Below are 25,671 nucleotides of genomic sequence, written 5' to 3' on the forward strand. Positions count from 1 at the left end.
TTGTTATCACAGTCCTTAACTGTTTTGCATAGTGTCTATGCTGAAACAAAATCTACCTGTTTCGTATTTGCAGTTTACAAAATACTTCTATTCACAAACAACAACAAAACCCCCATAGGTACACAAATACACAAATAATAAATTAGAGGGCTCTTTGAAATTAGTTAAAACATTTTCTTATCATAATCAGCATTTCTGGATATATCCAGATGTCAAAAACATTCATTTAGAAAATGTGGCAATGTTGGTTTTTTTTTTTTTTTGCCTGGTAAAATCAGACTACAATTCTTAACTGGTTAAAATAAAATAACCCAAACAAACACATTCCATGAGATCATTGGTATTCAAAGCTAACTAAAATACCCGCCTCAGCTAGCACCTATAGAAAACCTTTCTGTTCTCATGCTGCCAGTCTCCAGAAGAACATGTCCATGCGCCAGGCTCCTGCTGGAATCAATAACAAGCACACGAGTGACGGCAAAACCACACAAATGAATGTTCACACAGAACACACTCATTGCTTTATTAGACATTCGATTTTCTTAGGTTAATAATAAAGTCTTAGTAGATTTAACTGTAAGTGGAGCAATATGAAGTCAAAGTTTATTGTGAAGCTACAAGAAAATCAAGAAGCTTGAAACATTCATATCAGCATTGTCTGTAGCAGTATGCAATTCCAGAAAGTCCCAGCCTCTCAAGTCTGCTTTTTTTTTTTGGTTTTTTTTTGGAGGGGAAACGAAAATTCAGGAGAAAATAACTCTTCCCAATCATAGTTACTATGCTGGGCTGGCTGGCTGCAGCATTATTTTATGGAAGAGCAGCACAGTCTGATCCCAGTGTCCTGTACGCCGCTTCTCGTTCCTTCCACAAGAGGTTTTTCAAGTCCCACCTATGTCCTCCCTAATATGTCACTTTGTGCTCGATGTACAGCATACAATAAGGCTGTAAATCATCGGTAAAAATACAGCACAGAGCGTTGCAGATGACATCTCTGCTGGTCCTCTGCTAAAAGAGGTGAACACTGAATAAATACATTGCAAAACCATCTTTCTCTTTTTCGAGTCAACGGTCTTCTGTATTCTGTTTGTACACGTCTGTTCCGTCTGGCGTTCTGTCAGAGCGCCTCTCCGTGTGTTTGCGGCCTGCTGACAGCCCCCAGCACGACGCCCCTCCAGCTCTCCTTCCTTCCCCTGGCATCGGGAGCGCAGAGCTGCCTTGGTGCCAGAGGAATCCCGCCCCGGGCCGAGCCGCCTGTGCCGCTGACCCCCGTCCCGGGCTTTTCGCTCCGAGTCGCCGAGCCCCCGCCTGGGGACTCCCAAGGGCCGCGCTGCTCCCGGGCCGCGCCCGCTCCGCTCCCACGTGCCCGTCCCACGTTATGGCCCCGTGCCGGGCCCGCCGAGCCCGGCCCGCCAATCAGCGCCGCCCTTACTCTGTCCCGCCTCTCGAGGGCCAATCAGCACCGCCCTTACTCTGTCCCGCCTCTCGAGGGCCAATCGGCGAGGGTCTTGGTGGTGCGGGCGGGCGGGTTCATTCAGGAAGCCGCTCGGCGGCGCGAGGGGCGGGGCGGGGCCTGGAGGGCGGGGCGCGAGGAGGCCCCGCCCCCAGCGGGTTGGGCGCGCGGCCCCGGCGCGGGGCGGCGGCGGCGGGCGCGGGGGGCGTGCCCGGGGGCGCGGCCGGCGCGCGGGCGGCGGCGGCGGGGGGGCGTGGCCGCGCGGCGCGCGGAGCCGGGAGTCGTTGGCGGCGGGCGGAGGCGGCGGCGCGCGCTCGCCATGGTGTTCCTGAAACTCCGCGAGCAGGTGGGCATTCCCGAGCTTCCCTTCCCTTCTCCTCCCCTCCCGGTGCCGCCGGCCGCGCCCTCCGCCGCCGCGGGGTGCCGTGCGTGCGCGGGTGACAGGCGGCGGGCAGCGGGAGGCAGCATGGCTGCTGCCGCCGCTGGGGTCCGGGCTGGGTGGGAGGCGCCATGTGCGCCCGGTGTGGGCGCCGGTGCCCCCGCGGGGCGGGCGGGAGCCGCCGTCCGTCGCAGGTACCGGGCCGAACAGGTGGCCGCGGCAGCCCGGCCGCCCCTCGCCTCGCCTCGCCTCGCCCGCGGGTCCCTGCCGGCCCCCGCCCCGGAGCGGAGGGGAAGCCCGGGAGGGGTGATGGGGGTGGGTGTGAGGGCTACCCCCGGGCCAGCCCTGCCCCGCGCCTGTTTTGGGAAGGGAAGGGTGTCTGGACGGGGCTCCCCGGGCCTGAGGGACTGGCCGGTGTGAGGGGATCGACCTGGAGACCGCCCGCGGGAGGCGGCGTGCCCCGGCGACGCAGCTGCAGCTGGAGCTGGCGCCGCTCCCCCGGACCCGGACCCGGCCCTTGCCCTGCGCAGTTTCACGTGCCCGGGAGCCGCCTGCTCGTCCCTCCACCTTTCCCTTCCAGGCCTTTAAAATCTTTTGTTCGGCCGCCGTGTCTTTCGTCTCCCGCGGTCATGACAGACCTTCCCCGAGCCCGCGCTCCCCTCCTGAAGGCGAAGGAGGTTCTTGGTGCCTTCAGTGGGTTGTTGCTCTCGTCGCATCACACCCTTCTTTGTCTGCCAGGCTCTTCGGTTTCCATCCCAGCTGGTGAAAAATACTTGTCTTCGCTGCTCTGTCCTTTCCTGGTGTCTCCCCTGTCCTACCTATTGTCTCCTGTGCGGTATCAGGATACAAAGGTGGGAGGGTCTGCGCTGCCACTTTGCCGCCTATGAAAAGATGGTTCTTAGGAATGCTATTTTCTCGTGTTTTCTTATGTGTGAGGCCAAATTCCGCCTAAAAAACTCATACATCCTGCTGTGGGTCTCCTTGTTACTCTTCCTTGAAGATAACCAACTGTAACACTTGGAAGACCCCACCCCCTTCCAAAAAAAAAAAAAAAAAAAAAAAAAAGCCCCGCAGAAAAAAAAGCCTGTAGAAACTTGGGGGTGGTTAGGCAGCTGGTATTCTGTGTCTGTTTGTTATGCTGATCAGTATCTGCCCATCCTTACCTGCGAGTCCTTTCATTAGTTACATATCAGCGTTTTCACACTTAGGTTGCATGATCCCTCGGGATTTTGTTCCAAGGAACATCTGGTGGTATGGGGCTGGGATCTCTCATGTCTGCTGTGTTGTATGTAAACTTTGAGAAGTCTCGTTTTAGGACCTCATCTATGAATCAGCAACAATTGTGGATCTGAAAGACACAGTGTCCCTTGAGTTAGGTTTCCTGTCAGGATTTGTTGCTGTTCTTCTATGGGAGACTTCCCACAGAAATAAGCACCTGTTCATCTTTTCTATTAAATAAACCCCTCTGTTAAAACCAAGAACTACAACCCCTCTGCAAGTAATCTTTGCAAAATAGTTAGCAAAAACTCCATTATCAGTATATTAACATGAAAGTACTGTATTTCAGAACTTTTCTTCTGGGGAGGATCCTGCTATTGACAGATGTTGAAGTGAAATATTGAACTGTGTGGGACCATTGGTTTGACAGAGTAATGCATGTGAGGCTTAACGTAAGTTTTAATCCAGAAGAAGTACAAGGTGAATTTTTTTAGAGGCTTCACAGATCTGTAAAGGTGAATTGATACACTGGGATTGAAGTATTCTTTCACATAAAGGAGGGGGTGGGTGCTAGGGCAGGGGAGGGAAGGAAGGGAATGCTGGTTTTGACCAGTCTTTTATAGAGGGAATGATTTTTAGCAGCAGCTGCATTTCTGCTGCTAAAGTGTCAGTTGCTTGACAAATCAGTTATTTCAAACTGAATTCTGTTATAACTGTGTAAGAATGCCAGAAAGTCCTGAGGAATCATGACTTTCATGTTAACATGAAACTCCTCAGCTTTGGTATACAGAGCATTCCTGCAGGTCAGTGTTGCAGTGTGCTGCAGGATGTCTTGACTTGAGGGTGCTGTACTGAGAGTGTGGCACCACCTGCTCTTCAGGAAAACCAGCCTGTGGTACTGTATAGGAGTAGAGGTGTTCCTCTTCAGTAGTTCATGAAACATGCTTCTTGTGTGCTTGAACCATTTGCTTTGCTCCATAGTGGTGTGTTTGGTTAGAATAAAGTAAGTTGTCTTGTGTATTTGTAGTCCGTAAAATGACTCTGTCTTCAGGGGTGGCTGTGCTTCACAGGGAAGTGCAAAGGCTGCTCTGTTGTTTGTACTGTTCAGCTGGTATGAAGAAGGGAAGTGATTTGCTAGTTTCTTTCTTCAACTGTCAAATGAATAGCTTTCTGGAAAAAAAATTACTAAATAAAGTAGTATTTAAATGTAATTATCAAGATTATTTTACCAAATTGAACATATACCTGTTGAATTTATTCTTTGATAATATAGAAAGGCTCTGTGTTAAATGCCAGAATTTTGCTGGGGACTGGCAGACTTATGCCATACAAGAAGCTTAGTGTTTTCTTGCACTTGCTTAGTTTTTCAAGTTACTGCAAACTGGTGTAAAAACAGTGCTCGGGAAGTTACGATGAGGTGAGAAATTCTGCTCTGAGGCTCTTAGTTGAGCCCAGAGGGTGAAATCCCAGGTCCGCTCACTTGATTTAATTTACTTAGTACCTGATAAACAAAACTTTGATCCTGCAGATGCTTAATGTGTTTGTGAAGCTCAAATATTTGTTTGTCTGTGGAGGCTGATTTGACACGTTTAACCTTCAGAATACAGGTTTTTCTCGAACTGAGAAAAGTAGGCCTTTCCTTGGGTTCAACAACCAGCCAGCTAGTACATTATCTATAAATTTGTGTTACTACTTGAGCTTTATTGCTTTGCCATCCTACCAGGTAGGAATTTATTTCAAAGTTTTGACATAATTGAGGGTGTACACTGCACTTTCAGAAGTGACTTATGTTTGCTTCAAAATATATCAGATATCAAAAAGCCATGTTTGCAAAAATTGCATTTAAAGCTAAATTGAACTATATTGGGCTAAGCTGATACCTGTAATGCTCAACAGCAAACTGTAACTCAGGAATAGAAAAGCAATCATTCAAGTGTCAAATGAGAAGATGTAGATTCTTCTAGATTGTTTGTGCAGTTGTTGTTTAATAACAAAGGAAGCAAATCTGCAAACTGTGAATGTTAAACTATTCAAGGTAGAGATGAAAAATATGGTAAATGTACATTATAATTGAGGTATCTGCTCTTAAGTTTGTTTGCTTTTGTATTGTCTTCATATATTGGTGCTTGTATACCAGGTTCTTCTAAGTGAGATGCTGCTTTAACTACAAAATGCTAAGTGAAATGAAATTTGTTTCTTCCTAAAATGCTGGGTTATACTGCTGTTAGAAACTGCACTGACAGTCCAGTTTAGGTCAAGAGTCACTAATGTTTTATCAATTTTTTTTTTTTTTTCCATTTCGAGGGAGTGTGTGGAAGAGAAGGTATGGGGTGGGGGGAAAAGAAGGAGTAACTTACTTCTGGGTATCCATAGTGGTATGCCTTGGTCTCCTGTGTGCAAGCACTCTCACCTCTGCATAGCTAACTGTGAAAGGCTAAGTATCTTCTAGATTTTTTTTTTGTTATGCAGTCATAGATTCTAGGTACACTAACTGTTTCCCAGAACAGGTAAGTTCTTACTCTTTAAGGGGGTTGCAAGTTAGTCTGTTTTACCCTAAGAGGTAATTGACAGCTTAGTTTTTCTTAATGTGTAGGTGAAATCTGGATTGCGCAACAGCCCAGGGATTTATTCCTTTTCTGTTACAAGCCTTACCTGCATATGTGCCTATAGGTCATCTCTTAGGCTCTCATAAGCCTACATCTCAGCAAAGTTTTGTTGAAAGGTATGAAACTAATCAAAACTGGCTTGTTTTCTTTTTTTAGTTTTGCAGCTAGATAGCTATTTCTGTCAAAACTCACTGGATGCAGTGTCATTATATTTGGTAAAGCTTTATTATTTTCTTTCAGTGCATCATAGTTTTAATATTATACATTTCCCATTTTCTCTGAATCTTAAATGTGTAACAGGAAGATGTCTTAGGGCTAATAATGATGGGCATGTGGAAGGAATTTGTATGGGATTTTCCTGTATGACTGCTAGACTCTGCTTGAGGCAGTGCATTTATTTCCATAAGTCAGATATGAGTGGTAAGGATCTGAGTAGGAACAACTGCATGAGGATATGAGGATGACCACTTATCTTTAAAGTCCTTGAAGAGTGAGAGCACTGACTTCTTTATTGCCCATTTATATCTTTCTCGTAGCTGAGATGGATGTTGTTCAATTGGCAGTTAAACAAATGTTTGCAGTGTCATAGTGAACACTCTGAATGCCTCTATGGTTGCTATTTTCATTACTGCCAGCGTTAGACTTCATTCTTTTAGAATTTATGCCAAGAATAAATGTCCCAACTAGTTCCTTGTTACACTTAGAGGAGGAATGGTCTCCTGTGGTGATGAAAAGGAGCTGCTGCTGTTCAGTGAGGGAGGGATATGGTGGGAATGGAATTATGTGGTATTGCTCTACAAATTCTGTTCAGATGTAGGCTAATGAGATGTGTGTTTTATTTTTGACGTTTTCTGGTGGAAGTTACTTTAAAGTTACTCTTCTTTTAAAAAAACCAATAATTTCTTTCATGAATCTTGTAGTGGTTAAGAAGCAGCTCTTTTGTACTCTGTTGTCCATCATATGTTCTTCCTAAAATTTGCATCTAATCTTTTCAAACGGTATACAAAATAATTCAATTAAGAATTGATAATTCTTACCCAGACACCTGAAGTCTTACTGTTAGTTCTCTTGTTCCCAGGCTAAGAACTTACATGTGCTGAGGAGATAAGTTTCTTTAGCTGATGGACAGCTCTGAGTAACTTGAACTCTGTTTATCTTGTTATATGCAGTAATTACCAGCCCTTCCATTAGAATGTGTTGAGAGAACCTGGTTCTACCACGTGTTTGTTTGGGGGGATCAGATTGCCCCATGATAACTTTGGAACTTTTGACTTGTGAACAAGCAGTTCTTCTCAGTCAAGAAAAGAAACCTTTTAAAAGAAGAAGGAAAAAAAAGGTGGGGGAGAAACAAAGCAAGCCTTGATTCTGCAGTCAGATCCTTAAGGCGGATCCTGTTAACTCAGCAGCCTTCTGTGAGGCTATAAAGGTCTATTCATGTAGATAGCATCGAAGGTTTCTGACCATTATTTGGAGGCAAATATCAGGGGAAAAATTAAGCAAATGGGCATGTCTCTATGAAGTGACTTCTTTAGCACCCACAAAAAAGATGATTCCTGTAGAAAACTAGTAGCTGTTGAGACTTTGAACTAGCAGTCTGCTATCTGGCACAGATTGTTATTTTTCCAGATTCCTATGGTTGTTCCATTCACTGAAATGGGTTGTGGAATATTATCGTAATTAAATATATTTGGTATTATATACTCACATTCTCCACCTCATCTTTTGTCAGCAAGTTTGTTTCTCATTTGCTGTACCTGATATTTTTGTCTAATCAGCTGGGGCATCCTGAGGTCAAACTAATATCTGATGATTTGTTTTCTTGCTCCTGCCAACTTTTTACTTTGTTCTTACCTCTATTCCTTACTCCTATTTCTGGAAATTGAGTGGGAGACTCGTTGCCTTAGTTACAGTGACTAACTGTTTCAAAGTTATTTATAATGTTTGTTTTTAAATAACCTGTATCACAATAGAATCATAGAATATTTCACATCAATAAAAAAGTAAACAAAGCAGTACATCACTGGGAGCATGCTTACAGTGCTGATTTTTGGGAGGTTTGTTTTCCTTTCATTGTTGGGGGTGGAAGACAAGTTCTAATCTGGCATTTCAATATACATCTGAAATAAAGGGTCTCGGTGTTATCCTTTGTACAAAGAGAAAAGAATCTTAATGTTTAAGCTCCAAAATATCAGGGAATGTTATTCTTTCCTTAGTAAAGACATTAGCACTCTCCCCAGAGGGTGGCAATATACCGGTTTAACCCTGTTAATTCAGTTGTGATTCTGGTGTTGATGAATTATACAGCACTGACCCATTTCAGCACAGAAACCAGAGCTAATGTAAGAGTGATGGGACTGAGTAGTTGGGAGAGAAGGGGAGACTTGTAGCCAGCTGTGTGGGTGCAGAGATAAAGAGAAAGCACCAGCAGTGATATGCAAATAAAAGAGGGACAAAATAGTTGGTTTGCAGCATTCTTGTAGATTAGGAAACTGCTTGTTAGCTGAAGCTAATGACTTAGCTGATGACTTCTGTCCTTAAATGAGATGCTCTTTACTGTGAATTTAATATAATCTTGAGATTTTAATTGTTTGTCTCTACAGTAATGTATGTATGTGAATTGAGTGTACTGTACAATGTAAGTAGATTGTTTTCTACAAGAATAAAGTCTACCTATTTAGAGCAGCCTGAGAACAAATATTTTTTTCTCAGTAAGTTACTGAAATAGTATATAAATTTGAGAAGTATGAAGCAGAAGTCTGCCTATTCTAATGCTTAGCATCTGGTAAAAAAAAAAAAAAAAGGAAAAAATCAACTTAAGCTTATGTTGTTAAACTTCAGAATTAAATTTACCTGGATGGGGGTGAAAGTGTTTACAATTGTAAACTGACTCATATTAGAGCTTCCTGAATGTTCAGGTTTTGTAGGTAACTGTCTGTTTACATGACTTGAGTCTAATTCTGACTGTCTTGAACTGTTGGGAAGTCATCCTAAATGTTTAATGTTTCCATATTCTCAGACAATGAACTTCACTTAATGGCCTTTCTAATTCAAGATGATGAGCATTTGCCTATAAGTCATTCTTGGTAATTTTGCAGTCATGCAATTATGCTTAAGGTCCACTCTCACTTTGTGCTGAAGTCCTGTACCTGCTTCCATCTGGTGCAGAGAAGAAAGCATGGATTTATTTCTTTTTTACTCTGGCAGAGTGAAGATACAGCACTGCCTTAATGAAGGAAGAGAAGGGAGCACAAGCAAGAACAGTCAGCATGACAAAATCAAAATGAAATTGCAGTTAGTTAAAGCATTGAGACCAAAATGAGCCTTTTTTAGAGCTTACAGAACTTGTAGCAATCATGAAGAATCCATGTTCTGTTTCAAGATTTTGCTGTTTGTACTCCTTTTTGACTTTATTTTGATAGCTCCATCTATGCTAGTCCCTTTGACAAAGGAGGAAGTTGAACTTTCCATCAGGAGCCTGGTCATCAAGCAGCAGGCAGCATAAAACAGACCAGGGATCTACCCAGCTCATAGATGAAGGAGCTACTTGTCTCATAGACAGCTTTCCTGGGGGCAATGAAAAACATTTTCAGGAAGTTCTGTAGTTATTTATATACTAACATAATCTATAACTAATAAATTATTAAGTAATTTAAATCCATTGCTGCAGACTAAGTTTTGTACTGTATTTGGGGTAATTGGTAGTCTCTCCTTCCCCGTCCTGTCTTCAGGTCATCTGCATCTTGCTCATGAGAGTGGGCAGATGATCTATGCAAGTCCTTTCATCCCAAGCATTCGATGTGTCTTTCCTGCCTCAGACCTCTATGTAGTGTCTGCTAACATTTCATACATTTCATTCACTCACCAGTGTGTCCCCAGAAAGTATTATTGGTAGGTTTAAATGAAGGACATAAAATCAGGAGAGGAAGAAAAACAAAATACTGAGGTTGTTTTTCTGATTACATTATTTCAAATGATTACATTGTTTCAAATTAGTACAATGTCCCAGGTCATGGTGGAAGGATGCTTCAGAAACAGCATGTTGATGGCATTCCTCACCCCTCTCCTCTGTCCCTTTGTAACTGCAGAGTTTTGTTCTGTTCTTGCTGTGTTTGCTAAAACATGAGGATCGATAGAAAGAGGTCTTACACTTAATTCTGTGTTGCTGTGCAGTCTTCGCCAAATCAGAACCCTGTAATGGTACTGCCTGATGGCTTTTATTTCCTTTGCTCCTTGTCTCAGTTCCAGGAGCTGTATTTTGTTTTATAGCTCTGCTGTATCTAGTACCTTTTATTTTTTTTTAAACAGGGGGATAATTTTTTTTTCTTTCATTCAGGGGGATAATTTTCAGTATTAAGGAATACTTGTAGAAGAACACTTTCTCTTCTTGTTTCTGTCACCTCCAAGGCTACAGAGGCCATTACTGACCTGCAGCAGTACTGATCCTGTAGTAATCAACCAGCTCATTTATTTCTTCCAGTCCTACCCACTGACATTGTTTGCAGTTTCTTTCCATCCACAAGCACAGGAACATTTAAAGTTTATTATCTAACACTACTTAGATTACAGAATGGTAAACCTATTAAAATGAATAAAACCTTTCAAGTAAAGAATATTTTATGACTTGTCCGTAGACATTTCTCTGTTCTTTTTTACCATAAGTTTAGCAAATTATTATTACTGCAGTCAGGGATGTAAATAGTCAAGTTAATCTACTCTGTAAGAAACAGAGCTCAAGAGAGGAGTTCTTTGAATGCTTTCATAATGAGAGTGAAAAGGCAAGGTAAAGAGAGCATTTATAAAACACCAGAAAGAAGCAGGAGGACAGAAAGGGTTAGGATATCACAGCTTGTCAGCATTAGTGAACAGCAATGCTCTTCTGATGAACTTCAAGTTTCATAGTAAAGGATCATCCAAAAACCAACAGGTATGCAGCTACCCTGTGGAGCTATGTTTGCAATGACTTGAAGATACTGATTCCTTTTTCTACCTACTGCACCTTTTTATAGCACAGGAAGGGAACTTTCACAGCATCTATAATCTCAAACTAACACTGTGAATAATACACGGAAGAGGATGCCTCCTGCTGTTTTTCTACACCCAGAGATGTAAAAAATGGTTTTGGATAAAGTATATCAAATTTGTTATTTTGGAAGGGCAAATATAGCTGCATGCAGCCATATCTTTTATCTCTGAAAGGACTTCACATATCATGAATTTGCTTCCTTTTTTTTTAACTCTGAACATCTAACAAGCCATAATTGTTTAAAAAATGTGATATTTTAATAGCATGCATTTGAACAGATTATTTATGGGGTTTTCATACCTGAAAGTTGATAAAATTTTCTGTAATACTCTGCATGTGTTAAAACTGCTTTTGTAATCATTTAAGTATTAAACTTACTGCATATATAATTCAAGAATAATTACTAGACATGCCATGGTTCATGAGTCTGTGTCCACGAGTATTAGAAGAATTTTGCAGAAAAATTGCCATGACTGTTGAAAAATTGTTGATTATATCTTTGCATTTTAGCCTTATTGTCATCTGGAAGGCTCTCTTTTGCTGTTGCAAAGGCTGTACAAAATATCCCGCACATTTAGAGTATCACACTGGTTTCCTGTCTCGACATCCCATCCCTTCCATGGGGGAACAGTGAGATATGTTTCCTTCTATAAAGCTCTCTGCTGGAACTTACATAAGCCAAAGAAACAGTATCTGTTTGAACAGCAGGAGAAAGAGCAATGCCAGCGGTGCTTTGGAGTCTGTCAGAGAAGTTCAGCTCCCTGTCCCTGGAAGTTTGCCACACCAGTATTAGCAGTGCTCTCCTCCATGTTGAGTGGAGGTTTTGCAGAGTTGCTCGGGAACTGTCATTCTGGAGTAAGTTCTTTGGAAAATTAGCTCCTTGCCTCTGCAATGACCACAAGCACAAATAAAACCTTCAGGCCTGAAGCTTGATCTGGTGGCAGCAGTTGGCCACAGTGAACTGAACCCAAAGACAGGATGAATGTACCTGCAGAAAAGATCTCAGAAGTGTCTGCTGGAGCTCAGCCTTCCATGTTGTGGCAACCCTTATTATCCTTACTGACATACAGGTGTTCTAGATGTGTCCAGAAAAGCCCTGTTGTTTGTTTTTATATGTATGTATAGGCATACATATATGACTGTCGTACTCACTAGAGCTTCTTTTATGATGCCTGACACACGCCTTGTTTTTGGGAAAAGTAACCTGTAAAAGTAGGATGGATAATTGAAGAAAAGAGTAGGAATTGTTGGAATGACATCATTTGGCCTCAAGGTTTCGTGACCTGCTCTTGTGTGGAGCACAGTGATATGTAGCCTGACTAGGAAGTGCTGTGTTGTCACAGGATGCCTGTTCAGAATGCCAAGTTCTTACTTTTCACTGTGTAGCATGGCTGCAGAAGTAAGGTACAATTCCTTTGGTGTATATTTGCACTGTCTTGATTTTTTCACTAGATAAGAAGCAATGAAAATGACCTGTAACAAGCAAGGTTAAAATACTGACAGAAACATTAGGATATGCTTTTTTCTTGTAATTCTGTTTTTAAGAGGTTAATTAACAGCCCAAACTATGCTAATTATATGACTTGGAAATTATCTACCACAGTGAATGCCAACATTTTCAGCTGACAGATAAGAGAAGGAAATAGAGATACATTGACTACTGCATGCAAATGTATTTCTGGTGTTGGGTAGGACTGTGTGTGTGAGAAATGGAGTACATGCCTGAATCAACTCTGTTCTTTTAAGCCAGTGGAGTAGGTAAATTTTTATGAAAGATTAGAATTCTGTAATTTTAGGATGGAGTTTAATGATGTGCTTCTCCTTGAGTTTTTTTTTAGTTTTTTTTTGTTTTCATTTGCAGGGTTTCTAACAATAATTGTTGAAACTTACTGGCTTCTAATCTTCTGTCTAAGGCAGTTTGATATTAGGTGGTAGCTGAGTTTAAGCAGTCTCTGTCTTTTCTTCTGCAAAGCAGTGAAAAGGGAGGGGAGAGGCAAATTATTTAGGTTAGCATAGGCCTGTGAAGTTGTTCTTGAAAGTTTTCCAAAGTAGGAAGTACAAATGAGTGTTTTGGATCATATAAACTTACTCTAATGTCTGTCTTTGTGTCAGATGTCCTGTAATTGTGGATGATGTGTCGTGTGTAAATGTTCTTTTTTTGGGGGCTGGAGGTGAGTGGAGAAACTTGAGTGTGGTCTGTCTGCCTTGGACCTTTCTCTCTGAGTAACTTTCATGCTGTTGGTTTTAAACTTCTTAGAATGTGTTTGGAAACTCAACAACAGGCTTGATTTTCTCCAGTGGTTCTTGATTGTTCTGGTCTTTGATTGTGGTTGTGAATTCTTCTTTAACTGTGAAAGAACCTAGGGTCTTCAGAAGTCTGCTTATATTTATAACACACCATGTTGACTTATATTGACTGAAAACTCCAAAAGAAGAAAAGTTCCACTGTAACATCCTTGTTTACCACATGTGCTGCCTGTCAGGATCTTCAGCTTTTTCCTCATCTCTGATCTGACAACAGCATGTCAGTTTTCCTGCAGCATTTTAAAGTTGCTTTTTCCCTCTCTTAGGGTGATCGCATGCTCTATGAGTCAGTTTTACTGGAGCTCTGAAAATGACACCAAAAAGACTTTCTCTTCCATCTCTTCTCAAGAAGTTACAGTGAAAGTACAAGACCTTGTTTGGGTAGTCCAGTTACCTGAAAACCATATGCCAAAAGTAGGCTGAAATTGCTGCAGCCTTTTTTTTTATCTCATAAAAACATGTATGGATAGAAGGCCCTTCAACATTTGTGCCTCTTATGTATGCAGCTTTAATTCTTGGACACCATCCAGTGATGGCTTGGAGTTATGCCTGTTGTGACTAGTGATCCCTCTATCTCCCTGCACAGAGATATATGCTTGGGGTAGGGAAATATCTAGTATGAAAACACGCTCATAGAAAAATTCCTAAGTAGAAATAAACTCTTCAAATAGTAATTAACAAAGCATGCCAGTCTAAGAGTAAATTGCAACCTTCTGGAATAGAAGAAAAATTTTCATCTCAGCTCAATAGGAAATGGAAACGGAAAATAGTAGATAGTGTTTTATACTCCACACATCACCTCGTATAGTTGTATGAATACCACAACATAAGCACACTGGTTGTGCAAATATTTTTATCAGCAGCTGGAGAAGATAACATTTTGAATTGCCATTAATGAAAACTTTATCTATCAAGGTTCTCAGTTTGATTGTGTTGCAATAACATTTAATTCAGCAGGTTGTGGCCATTCATCTGACTGGTTTTATTTTCTGGAATAAGCAATGGAAAAACTACAAAGCTTTGTTTAAAAGAAAAACAAACTGGGCATGTCTTTTGACTGTGAGAATGCACTGAGAATAATTACCAGTATATTAGGGTATAATAAAATTGTTCTTAACAGTTTCCAAACAAACAGTTGCCTACATATCACCTGTATGTTTTTGAGGACTTACGTTACAGCCCCTACTTCAGGGTGGTTCTTGAAGCTGGTCATCAGCACCATTTAATTTTTATTTTTTTTTAATTTTAGCCTAAAAGTCATAGGCAGCTGTTCAGGGGCTGCTCTCTGAGTAGGTCACCTGTTTCTGCTGTGGGCTGCTTCTAGTAGGTGTCAAAACATAAACAAATGAACACAGGAAGGGTGGGAGAGGGAATGAGAATGACAAACATAAAGAATTATTTTGCACAGTGTTAATAAGAAACATAGCTTGATATTTAAAACAGCTCACCTAAGTATCAGATTATAGATTTTCTTGGTAAGAGGACAGAATATGAGAGGATAGCAGAATCTTGTTTGCTATGCTGAAATAAATCAAGTTACTTAAAGTATGCAAAGTTTTGAGAATACCTGTATTATGTAGTTATTAGTGTTTTAAGATCAGAGTCAGTGCTGCAAATTAAATTACATTTATGGCAAATTTCTTGTTATTCTGTACTTTATGTTCCTTGTTTTATAGGAGATACAGAGTACTTTTTGTTGTGCTTTTTGTATTTTGTTGTACAAAGGTTCTCAGTGATAAGACTAGACAAAAGGTTAATCTATTTTCAGTGTGGTTTATTGGCATGGATTGTGGGAACTTGGAGGGAATGTTTGAGCCTGAGTACGTAGAGAACAGGATAGAGAAATTTTTGATTTAGAAATTACATTAGGAAAAGATATGAATATAGCTTGCTAAGATTTAAGTATAGCATCTAGTTGCTTTCAGAGAATTATAAAAAATAACACTTAAGCAGTATATATTTGTTACCAGAGGATTGAATTCAAGCTGCTTCAGGAACGGAAGTCATGAGCTAAGCACTTGGAACGAATTTGTGAAAGCTCACTGTTTGAAAGCAGCATTAGACAGTAGCCTCTTCTGGAACAAATGGTATTTTCTTTACAATTACTCCTCTTAATTGGTTTCTTCAGTGTTGAAAATCAGAAGAGGCTGGGAGAAAGAAAAGCTTCTCCTATGAAGTGAAGTCTGACAGAACTGTCCTAATCCTAAAATTTTGACAGACTTTGTGGCCAGCCCCAAGTCATTGAATCAGCTCATTAACTGTTGTTGTATGAAGGAAATACTGTGGACTACTTAACTCAAGCCATTTTTGGAATATTTTAATTAGTGGCACATGTAATTAAAACAACTTAAAGGATTTTTTTTATTTCTGTCTTTGTTACCTGCTCTGATAAAATAAATTAAAAAGTATAGCAAAAGTAATAAAAGTAAAGTAATTAGTGCATTAAAGTAATTAACACAGTGTAAAGGTTATCATGTGCTATTTAAGTGCATCCAAAAAATGATTTTCCCAGGTCTGTCCTTCTGAACACAGGTAGAGAGAAGTTGAAAAAGTGTTAGTAAAGCAATCAGCTGTCTGCTCTGAAGAGTGTTACACCTGGTGATCTTATTTAGTGGTAGCTTGCTTGTCTTCTCCCTGTGGAGGGATTTAAGAAGTCAGGACTGAGAGATATTGCTGCAACATTGCATTGCTATTGTGGAGAGATGCTAGAATAATAATTTCATAGGGGGTTTCTTTTGTGTCTGGTTTTGGTGTGCTGGATTACACCCTGCTTAGTGCATGTCATTTTGCTGTTCTGTGTTTTGAAGGTTGTCTTCATATCACTAGGGTTGGAAATGACCTCTAGAGATTTCAGTCCAACCCCTCCCAAGGCAGGGTCACACAGAGCAGGTGACAGAAACACACTCAGGTGGGTTTTAAACATCTCTGGAGAGGGAGGCTCCACAACCTCTCTGGGCAGCCTGTTCCAGTGCTCTGCCACCTCAATGAAAATGTTGTTCCTAGTGTTGAGGTGAAACTTCTTGTGGTTTGTTTTATGGACACTGCTCCTTGTCCTGTCACTGGGCACCACTGAAAAGAATCTGGCACCATCCTCTTGGCATCCACCTTTAAGATGTTTATAAGCATTGATGAGATCCCCTCTCTGTCTTCTCTAACCTAAGAGGTCCAGCTCCCACATTCTCTCATCATAAGAGGAGATGTGTTCTCACAATTTTTTCCCAACTGACCCCTATCTTCACCCTGAAGAAGTGAAAAATTTGAAATTTTCATGTGGCATAGTTCTTGGGTCCTGTCTGTCAAGAAAAAAATCTGACTTGTTTTATTTAAGAGCATTGCACCCAGATAATTGTAGGTAGGCAAAAGTACTTTGGAAGTGAATTCTATTTAGTCAGTGTAATGGCACTTTAACTGAGCAAGGTCTTAGTTTGGTTTGTGTGATCTGCTTTAGATTGATGCCATGACTTGGTTGGGATTAATTTTCCTGAGAATGTCTGTGTCCACTGTGCAAGTGGACTTAGCTGTAACCTGTCTTTTTTCTCTCATCTCTTGAAGGGTTCCACTATCTGTGAAATGTAATAATTTTTTTTTTTTTAATTTACTCTTTGTTTTTTCCTGTAATGGCCAGATCTTGCTGAACTTCAGAATTGTGCTCTTATGTACAGCAGTCCTCAGGTCAGATAGAGAAGGTGACTGACTTCTGACCTCAGAGGTATCTGATTTTCTTCCCTCTGCAGGCTGTATTGATGTAGTGGAATCTGCTGTGGCACTTGTGCAAGGCAGGTAAGAATGCCAGTTTGCCTTGTGCAATTATGTGGAAGTGGCAGTCGTGATTTAAGCTTTAAGCAATTGATAGAGTGCACATAAAGGAGATGTTTGGCCACATGTCCTGTCCAAGCAACTGGATTTTTCCCTCGAATAAGAAAATCCTAAAGCATGTGGTAGTACCCTCTGTGTTCCCGTGGAATTACAGTGAACTGGAAAATGTGGATCTTGTTTTTCACTCAAATATTTGACTTGAAACTGACTGATTTGTGCCTCTTGTAAGGTGAAGTGCTGCTACATCCATATGTGAAAATGTGACTCTTGAGTCTACTGGCCAATTCTCTTTTACTGTTTTGCATTTTGGGCAATGAAAGCTGTGTATCATTTAGCAGTGTTAAAATATCAAAGCTTTATTCTGACACACCTATGTGGAATGCCTCTATTCCAAGTGAATTTTGACTCTCCCATTCTAAAAACATGTTTGTATCCTGTTACAATAGCCTCAAGGCTGATAAGACAACACCACCCCATGTGTGCTAGTGTTTATATGAAATTGCAGACTCTTAAATCTATTCAAAGAGCTGCTTATTCCATATATTTTGTTACGTTTTCCAATTTTTTTCTTAAAAGGCCTAGACAATAGGATTAAGAAGACAATTGCTGTTTGCATTGCTGGCCCTGGGAATAGAGAAATGACTGCATGCACTATTATTCCCTGTGTAGTATGGCACTTCCTCATTAAAGATCCAGTGAGGCCATTTGGATGTACTTCTGTTTTTGCTTTCAAAAATTAATCTAAAAGAATTATTTTTAAAGATACTGTTTTCCTTTCAGGGAGGGAGAAACAACTCCAAGGAAGCTTTTACTTACGGTGGCTTGTTCCTGTTAGTGCATGAGCTGAATGTTTCCAATAGACATTTTGTTTTTTATGCCTGTAACTTAATTTTGCAAATGCATACTTTTTTCATTTGAAATAGTATTTAGGTTTTATCATTCTGTCTGATGGATGTGTATTATCTAAAATACTCCTAACCCTTCTTCCTGTTTTTCCTACCCTTGAATTTGGTAGAATGGGAATGTTAAAATTCAGACACATGAAAATTAAATAGTAACATTTAAAATCCATGAATCAAGAAACAATTTCCTAAAGGTGGTGTGATGGTAAAAGATGACCTCACAAACTTCCACCCTGCTATCCTATAAATACCACTGATCAAGTCTAATCTTTGTGCCTTGGCAGATACCTAAAGTATGCAATTATTTCCTCCCTCTACCCAGTATCAATTTTTAACTGCTGTCTTCCCAAAGATGTTCTGAATCTCATAGCTGTATACTACAAAGTCTCTGTGATGCAGTCATAATCTGAGTGTCTTAACTCTTCAATCCTCTTGTTGCTTTAAGCACTGAGGTTTCTGTGAAGACAGATTGTAGACTTTGAGAGGTAACCTGCTATGGACAAACATAGACTCAAATAGCTCCAAACCTGTGCTTTCTTCTGATATCAATGTCTATGAACATCACCTCTTGATTGTATTTCTCTTCGAATGTGACAGGCATCTGTTCAGATTAGAAGGCATTATTCTTTTCTGGTCTTATGTACGGTGTTTTTGAAAAGTAGCTGTAGGTTCTAAAGAAGTCTGTCCTGGTTGTGAAGTTTCTTAATGGGTTGATTTATGTATGAACTGCTGTGACTCATAGCACACCACCTCGTTTTTATCCAGATAATTACCTTGCTAAAAGATGTGTGAAATGTAGATTTCTTCCCTCAGCTTGAGGAGTAATGCTATTGTCTATCTGCCCTTTTGATCTTAAGTTTGATCAGAATTCATCTTCTGCTTGCTTTGCCTTCTTCCCAAATTTTGAAATAGAATTTACCTCTGATGTGCTTAAAGAATTGTAAAAATTAAAATGAAGGCCATAGCTGCATCTGAGTGCAGTAGCTGCACTACTTTGTGGGTTTTTGTTAAGGTGTATGTCATAAGAATTTTCATTGTTGATATGGCTTTTTGTGTAAGTAGTTATTGCTTGAAATTATACATGTGCACATGCTGAAATAACATGTAGGTAAAGGTTTCTGGATTTTTTAGAGGATCTCACTCCTCTTGTGCTTTGATCGTTTTTCATTTTTAACGGTGTGAACATCAGAGGATCAACACGTGTTTTCGTGTTTTCACTTATGTCATTTGAAATGCTTCATACATTTACAAATCTTCAGGCTTGTCAGTTCGTTATTTCACCTCTTGTTTTACACCACGGAACTGCTCAAGCTCAAAGCTTTTATCTGAATAGCAAATCACAGAGTCAGAGTCAACATCAGGAGTACTATTAAATCTGGTGTTTACTTTACTTTTATTTAAAAATGGTCTAATACTTTTGCCATGATCTGTGACAGTTCTGCTGATTCATAATGATACAGCTTGAATTACTGCTTTGTTTGCCTGTGAAGCTCCTCCACGTGGTTGTCCTTGGTAAACAGTAGTCACTGAGGAAATAGTAAGGGATAGCATCCTCCTACCCCCTCAAATCCTCCTCCTTCCCCTCAAGTCAGCTCGGCTCACAGCTGCATGTGTATGTTAATGGTATTGATTTTATGTTAGTGTACCTACTTGTGAACTGTGATTACTGGGGACAGACATCCTTGTGAATATCTGCTGCTGCTAAACCTGCTGGGAGTTGTAATGCTGTTAATATAACCTCTAGAATGCTCTGAAATAGTATGCCTGATTTTAACCAACAAAAAATTAGAGGTTCAAGTAAGTAAATCAACATAAGTGCATCAGTGATCCTTTTTTAATATCAAAAGCAGTTTTCTCATATAATTAAAAGATGAAGGCATGGAAACAAGGAGAAAGTGAGATACCTTTTTAAATTACTTGTACATTTCATGCTCCTCAAAGCTTGGTAAAAATATAAACAAATCATCACAAGGATTTTGGAACAGCAGATGGATGTTTATTCTCCTTCCATCCCCCAAGATATTCAGGAATATCTTGGAAAAAACTTGTTGTCCTTCCTGTACTTAGTCTAGTTTATATGTAACCATGATAAATAAACTCTGTGTTTGTGCTACATTGAAACAGTCTTTAGCATCATTTGGTACCACTGACACTCATCAGATGTAAAAGATGGAGGGTTCGGTGCTACATGTGTTAAATTATATATCCTGAGTTCCAAAGTAAAGCTTAGTTTTGTACTTTAAAATATATTGCTTTTATTACAACTAAAATAATGTCGGTAAGCTCAGCCTTCCACATAGTTTGACTTTCCATGACTTTTTAGGAGAGTACTGAAGGCACCTGAACTTGGCACATTTTTCCAGTATTATTAATTTGTTTCATGATAAGCCTCGGTTATGACTTCCATGAGTTTGGGTCCCCCACCCACAAAGCTGTTGTGGGACTAGCAGTTTTCTGTGGCATGTTGCTCCAGATGCTGGTGATGACTTTGTCTGCCCTGGCTCAGATACTGCCACCAGACATCTTTTTCGATGAGACTTCCCCTACCTTTGCTGAGATTAGTCTCACACTGCATTTTTGTGAGCTCCTTGTTTCTTCTAATGTGGTTATTCCTTTTACTCTGCTCAGCACAACTTGCTGCAGAAGGCTGCTTGCCAGTGTTGATTTTGTTGTTTTCATATTGTTTTTTTTTCTTAGTCAATGCATTTGGTCTTGTCTCTATAACAAATGGTTATCTTAAATAGCTTCTCTCTGAATTATTGATGTTCCTCAATGACTTCTTGCTCCAATCTATTTATACTTTGAGCATATCTGCATTATTCTGTGAGATAGAGGTATTCATGTGAAATACAGCATTAATCAGCCTCTGCAGTATTGTTATATATGAGTTTATAGGTATTTCTATACTATTCATTTCTGTATAGCATTCTACAACTAATTATAAATTCAGAGAATAAGGTGTTCAGAGTCTCTCACTGTAGGTAGTTCTTAGTTAAACTGCTAAGTCTCCCTCTATTTCCCAGCTTAACTGCATCCCTACCATTAAGAGCAGAGCATCATATTGCTTTGTGTTATCCCTGCTATCTTGCCAGACTATCATTTGAATGTGAGTACAGATGGTATGACTCATTTACACTTGTCCTAAGCAGGCAACGTACTTAACACCAAGTATGTGCCTCCAGCTTTTGATTCCTGTGAAAAAGAGTGTTTCCCTCTTACCACCCCAACGAGAGTTATTTTGCTATGATTCAATCAGATTTTAGTTCACCTTCCTTTTAAAATTAGGGAAACAGTCTTTTTTTGTTTCCCCTACCTAAAATGCAATTAACACTATTTTTAGAAGATGCCAGACCTCTGCTGATTTTGCTGAGACCACTTTTAAACAGGAAAAATGAAGATGAGCAAATTAACAGCTCCATTGTTTGGATGTAGAAAATACACTGAGGTACTGTAGACCTACTCTGCTACTTTTTCAGGGCCTCTGGAATATAGACAACTGTTTTTTCATAGTGTATAGGGAAGTTAGTGTATTCTGCAACTTGGGACATGGATAATCGGGCAAACATTTTCCTTTTTGAAAAAGAGTGGGTCTGATAGTGCTTCATTGTTGTCTAGAACTTGTATGGCAGTCTTGAATATGATGAATGGTTTATCTTCCCTTTTTAGGAACAGGGATAAAAAAGAAATCTTAGAAACCTGTGTGTGGTGGCGGTAGTAGTGGAATATTATTTCTTTTTACACAGAATCATTCTGTGACGTCTCTTGTCTCCATGCTTCAGCTGAGGATCTGCTCTTACAGGTAATGTTGAAGAGCATGCAGTGTTTTGAAGGCATATTTGGCACTGAACAGCACTGAAGTGGAGCTGAGAGTTTGGGATAAAGTGCAGGTTGATATACAGTCCTGTGCCTTATTTGTTTAGCATTTCCCTTTTCATTTAAATCAGGCCCAAAATCAAGTTCCATGTTGTGATATAGAATGCTTTTTTTTTTTTCTTTTAAAGGCAGTACATTTACTGAAAAAAAGGATCAGGAGCACATTTTCCCAACTTTTTGTAATATTAGTAATTTAAATGGGCAGAACTTTGATGCTGTTTTTCATTGTCCCATGGCTATGTCTTTCTACTTGCAAAAATACTATAGCAGCTCTGTTTTTCAACAAAAACTTTGTTTTCTTGCAGCTTTTTCACATATATGCTGTTTCTCAACAAGAATTTGGAGGACCAGCCTTCCCTTAAAACTATGTAGGTGTTCATAATCAGAGAACTGTTTGTCTGCTCCCACCTGGAAGCTGAGCACTCTTGTTTAAAGCTCTTACTCCCTCTGATGGCAAACTGCTGTGTTTCTCTTGCTTTCTGTGTTCACTTTCATCTCTCTCTCTTGGTCTCCATTTTATCTTCTTGCTGCAATGCTGGATTAGGCTGTTGTTTCATGTGTGTCCCACTGAAAGTGGAGTTTTAATGAAGCTGATAAAATTGAAGGGCCCTACCAGACTGCATGTATACTAGACAACAGTAAGCTATTTGGTTAGGTAGGGGGAAAGGAGGGAGAGTTTATCTTCTCAGCTTGAATTTATTTAATATTTTTAACTATTGTAGTCACTCTTCTGTGGTACAAGTCATACTTACTTCCTAATGCTTGGCTCAGACTTTATCTCCCTGAAGCTTGCATATGAGTACTCTGCTCTTTTAAGCTCAAATTCTTTGTTCCAGAAATCAGTTGTTTGGATAATATCATCTTATGTTTGGTACAAAAACCCCTCAGTACTATAAAGACTTTATTAGTTACTTTTGTAGGGGATCGTTACTAAGAAATGACTGTGTTTTAAATCTTGTAGTTATAATAATAAATGTCTAATATAGAGAAAATAGAACTGTTATTGCAACTTGTGTGTTAATGATGTGATAGTATATGGTAATCTTATTAATAAATTTGGCACCTAGATTACAAATAGTAATCTAAACCAAAATTTTAGATTTTAGAATTCTAGCAAAACAAAGCTGTTTATCATGTGGTTACAGAAATAAAACATTGTATAGTTTGTATGTCTTTGTACATCTGTGTGTAGAAGACCAGTTTGAGAGAAAAGATAAGGATCCTGTTGGCCCTTTGATAAATGACCCTTTGCTATGACATTACTCCGTGGAGAAGAAAGTCAGCAGATCTTTGTGTTCTCATTGCATCTCTTTCCTGCTTCAGTAGTAGTAGTTTCAAATGCTTCTTGGAAGCATTTGCTAAATTATTTAATTGTTATTAAATATTACTAATTTAATTAAATCTAACTTTTGCTTAACATCAATTATTTAAATGGGTAAAAACTATCAGTTCTCGTTCATTGTCACTGACTGCAATAGCACTGTTGGGTTCTTACTGTGTGTGGTGTTGCCTTTCACGTGTGATGGTGGCAAGAGCTTCAGCTGGTGGAAGAGATGTAGGACTGTAATGAGTTTTCTGGTGTGCTGTCAGGCCTTTTCTGGTGGCATGAAATCCAAATCCATGGTGCATCTCATTCAGGGTCCCCTGTTTTGTTCAGTTTGTAGGAACTGTTGGGATGTCAGGCTTTCAAGTATTGCTTCTGTTTTCTTGCTCAGCCTTGCACCTGTTTGGGAATACTATTTAGCATGTTTCTGGCAATTTTGGTGGAGATAGGTGAACCTCTAAAAAGACTGAAATAAAGCTCTTTTAATTTTGAGCCTTTAGTAACTCCTTGAATGTGAAGTCAGTAGTCTTAAAAATTTAGGTGCCTGCCATAAATATGTGAAGTGACTAGAAACTTCCAGGAATACTGGCACTTGTAGGAGAGAGATTAAAGTAGTATGTGCTGGGAAGCAATTTTGTTGTCTTGCTCAAGTGTTTTGGTTTTCTTTGGTGTGCTGCCACCAAGTGACAAGGCTTGATATTGCTGCTCTTGTTTTTTGTTTTGTTGGGTCTTTTCTTTAAGAGTCATTTCCACTAATCACTCTCTTTTCTTTCTTTCAAACTGAAAAAGTTAGAATATTACTTTACACTCCTGGTACATTCGAATACAATATTCCAAATCATTATTCAGAATAACATGACTACTTGGAAAGTGACTGAAAATTTCTAGGATAAAAGAACTGTCAAAACTAAGCTTTCCCCCCCACCCCGCCCCCCATCATTCTGCTGTTCAGTTCAGATATTCTGGATTCTGTAGATTATTGTGGAGTCTCTGTTACTGAAAATATTCAAGAACTGTCTGGATGCAATCCTGTGCCATGTACTCTAGGATTGAACAGGGAGGTTGGACCGGATCACCCACTGTGATCCCTTCCAACCTCACCCATGCTGTGATTCCATGATTGGGAATAATCTTCAGTTTAAAACAATACAATGTAAGCACATGTATGAACATAAACATCAAGTATAAAAATGCTGAGATCAATAAACAATATCTGGCAGATCAAAATGTATTATAATGTTTGAATCCTACATTTAAACATTTCAGGGTATCTTTTGATGAACAATCTTACAAAAATAATCAGTATATTAAACCAATATTATAAGCAACACTCAAAATGCTCAAAATACTTCCCTGTTTGCTCATCTATACAAAACTTGCTTTGCTTGGTAAGATAAAGGATCTTGGTGTGTCTAAGGGGAGAGTGTGGCAGGTGGTGTGGGGGGGTCATGAGGTGCTGGGGGTGACCTGACATCTGTGCAAGGTCACACATCTGAGGTGTGCTGTCTATTTGACCTGCTGGGCATTGTGTGTGGATAGGAATGATGGTGGGGTGCAGAAATTAGAAAAAAGATGATGCATGGCTACTGATTGTTTATACTCTTTTTCTTCTGTTTCTTACAGACTTGAGTGCTATAGAAATTGCTGAGCAGTGAAATTATACTTTCTTTCTAAGAAAGTGAAGAAGTTTAATACTTTAGTCTTAAAGCATTATTTGGGAATATGATTAGAGGTCTGATTTGTAGATGAGACCAGTAGCCAAGGTACATCGGCACAGATTAGCAAATCCATACTAAAAGATGGATTTAAAAAGACTTCCGACTTAAAGCTCTTGCTAGGAAAGGTAGTCTTCCTTTATATCCCTCCCTTGGCAGTTTCCTGGCTGTTCTCTTGCACTGTTGTTTAGCAGATCTTACAGCAGGCAACTTTGGGGGCTGAATTAGCAGAAAACAGTTTTAGCTTTCTGCCAGGTGTTCTCTGTAGGTCAGCTTATGGGACAGTAAGGTAAATGCAGTGACAACACAAAGAAAACACTGGGGACATGTAACTTACAGCAGTAGTCCCTCTGTGTTCTTGGCTCTGCTGAGGCTGAATATGTCATGTGCTACTCTGCCCAGTTTGGAAAGGTGACTGAGGATGTGTTTTGACCTGAGTAATTAATTTATCATTAAGACTTATCTAAACAATGTTTAATCATGCAGTTATTTTGGATTGTTCTGTACCTGCTTGCCACAGCTGTTACCTTGCTATTAACATTCTATACCCCCTCTTAACTGTGAAAGCTGAATCTTTTGCATTTTGCTCCCTGCTTTACCCTTTTACCCCTCCTCAGGTGGAAGGGAGGCATTTGTGAAAGCTAGGCTTACTTTGTAAATGTCATGTGTAAAGGAGGAGGGGAAAACAGTGATTTTACTTGTTTTGGTCCACAGAGAGGAAATCTTGGCCTATCAGTATGCCAGCTGTGCTTCTTATTTTCCAAAGAAAAAAATTAATTACCCAAGCTACGGTTTTGTTTGCCTCAGTAAACTATTGCAACAGTTTTAGCATACTTAAAATGTTTACTTGTGAGGTGACAGTAGTTGTTCCTGTAAAATATATCCAGCATGTGATATATTGGGTTATATTTAAACCTAGTGAAAGAGGATTTAAGTTCTGAAATTTTTTTCCTGTAAATTAGGAATTAATTTTGCCTGTGGCCATTTCAACTCCAGTGTAAGTGTTCCTGTCAAATGATGCGTAAAGGCTGCTACAGTCACATGGCATTTCACAGGGTAAG

General features: G+C 39.9%; 1 protein-coding gene across 2 annotated transcripts in view; it reads left to right on the forward strand.

The window, feature by feature from the left end:
* Positions 1 to 1,659: 1,659 nt before the first annotated feature.
* The window catches only part of ANKRD28 (ankyrin repeat domain 28), a 119,307-nt gene continuing 95,295 nt past the window's right edge, over positions 1,660 to 25,671 (forward strand). The window contains exons 1-2 of one of the 2 annotated variants that reach the window (XM_068207789.1): positions 1,734 to 1,796; positions 25,573 to 25,666. In XM_068207789.1, the coding sequence (XP_068063890.1) occupies positions 25,625 to 25,666 (42 nt within the window). In that variant the 5' untranslated portion in view covers positions 1,734 to 1,796; positions 25,573 to 25,624. Of the gene's footprint in view, positions 1,797 to 25,572; positions 25,667 to 25,671 lie in introns of both variants that reach the window. The other variant, XM_068207798.1, reaches the window with a different exon arrangement.

The sequence above is a fragment of the Anomalospiza imberbis genome, chromosome 1, assembly GCF_031753505.1.
Source record: "Anomalospiza imberbis isolate Cuckoo-Finch-1a 21T00152 chromosome 1, ASM3175350v1, whole genome shotgun sequence".
In the NCBI taxonomy this organism is placed as follows: Eukaryota; Metazoa; Chordata; class Aves; order Passeriformes; family Viduidae; genus Anomalospiza; species Anomalospiza imberbis.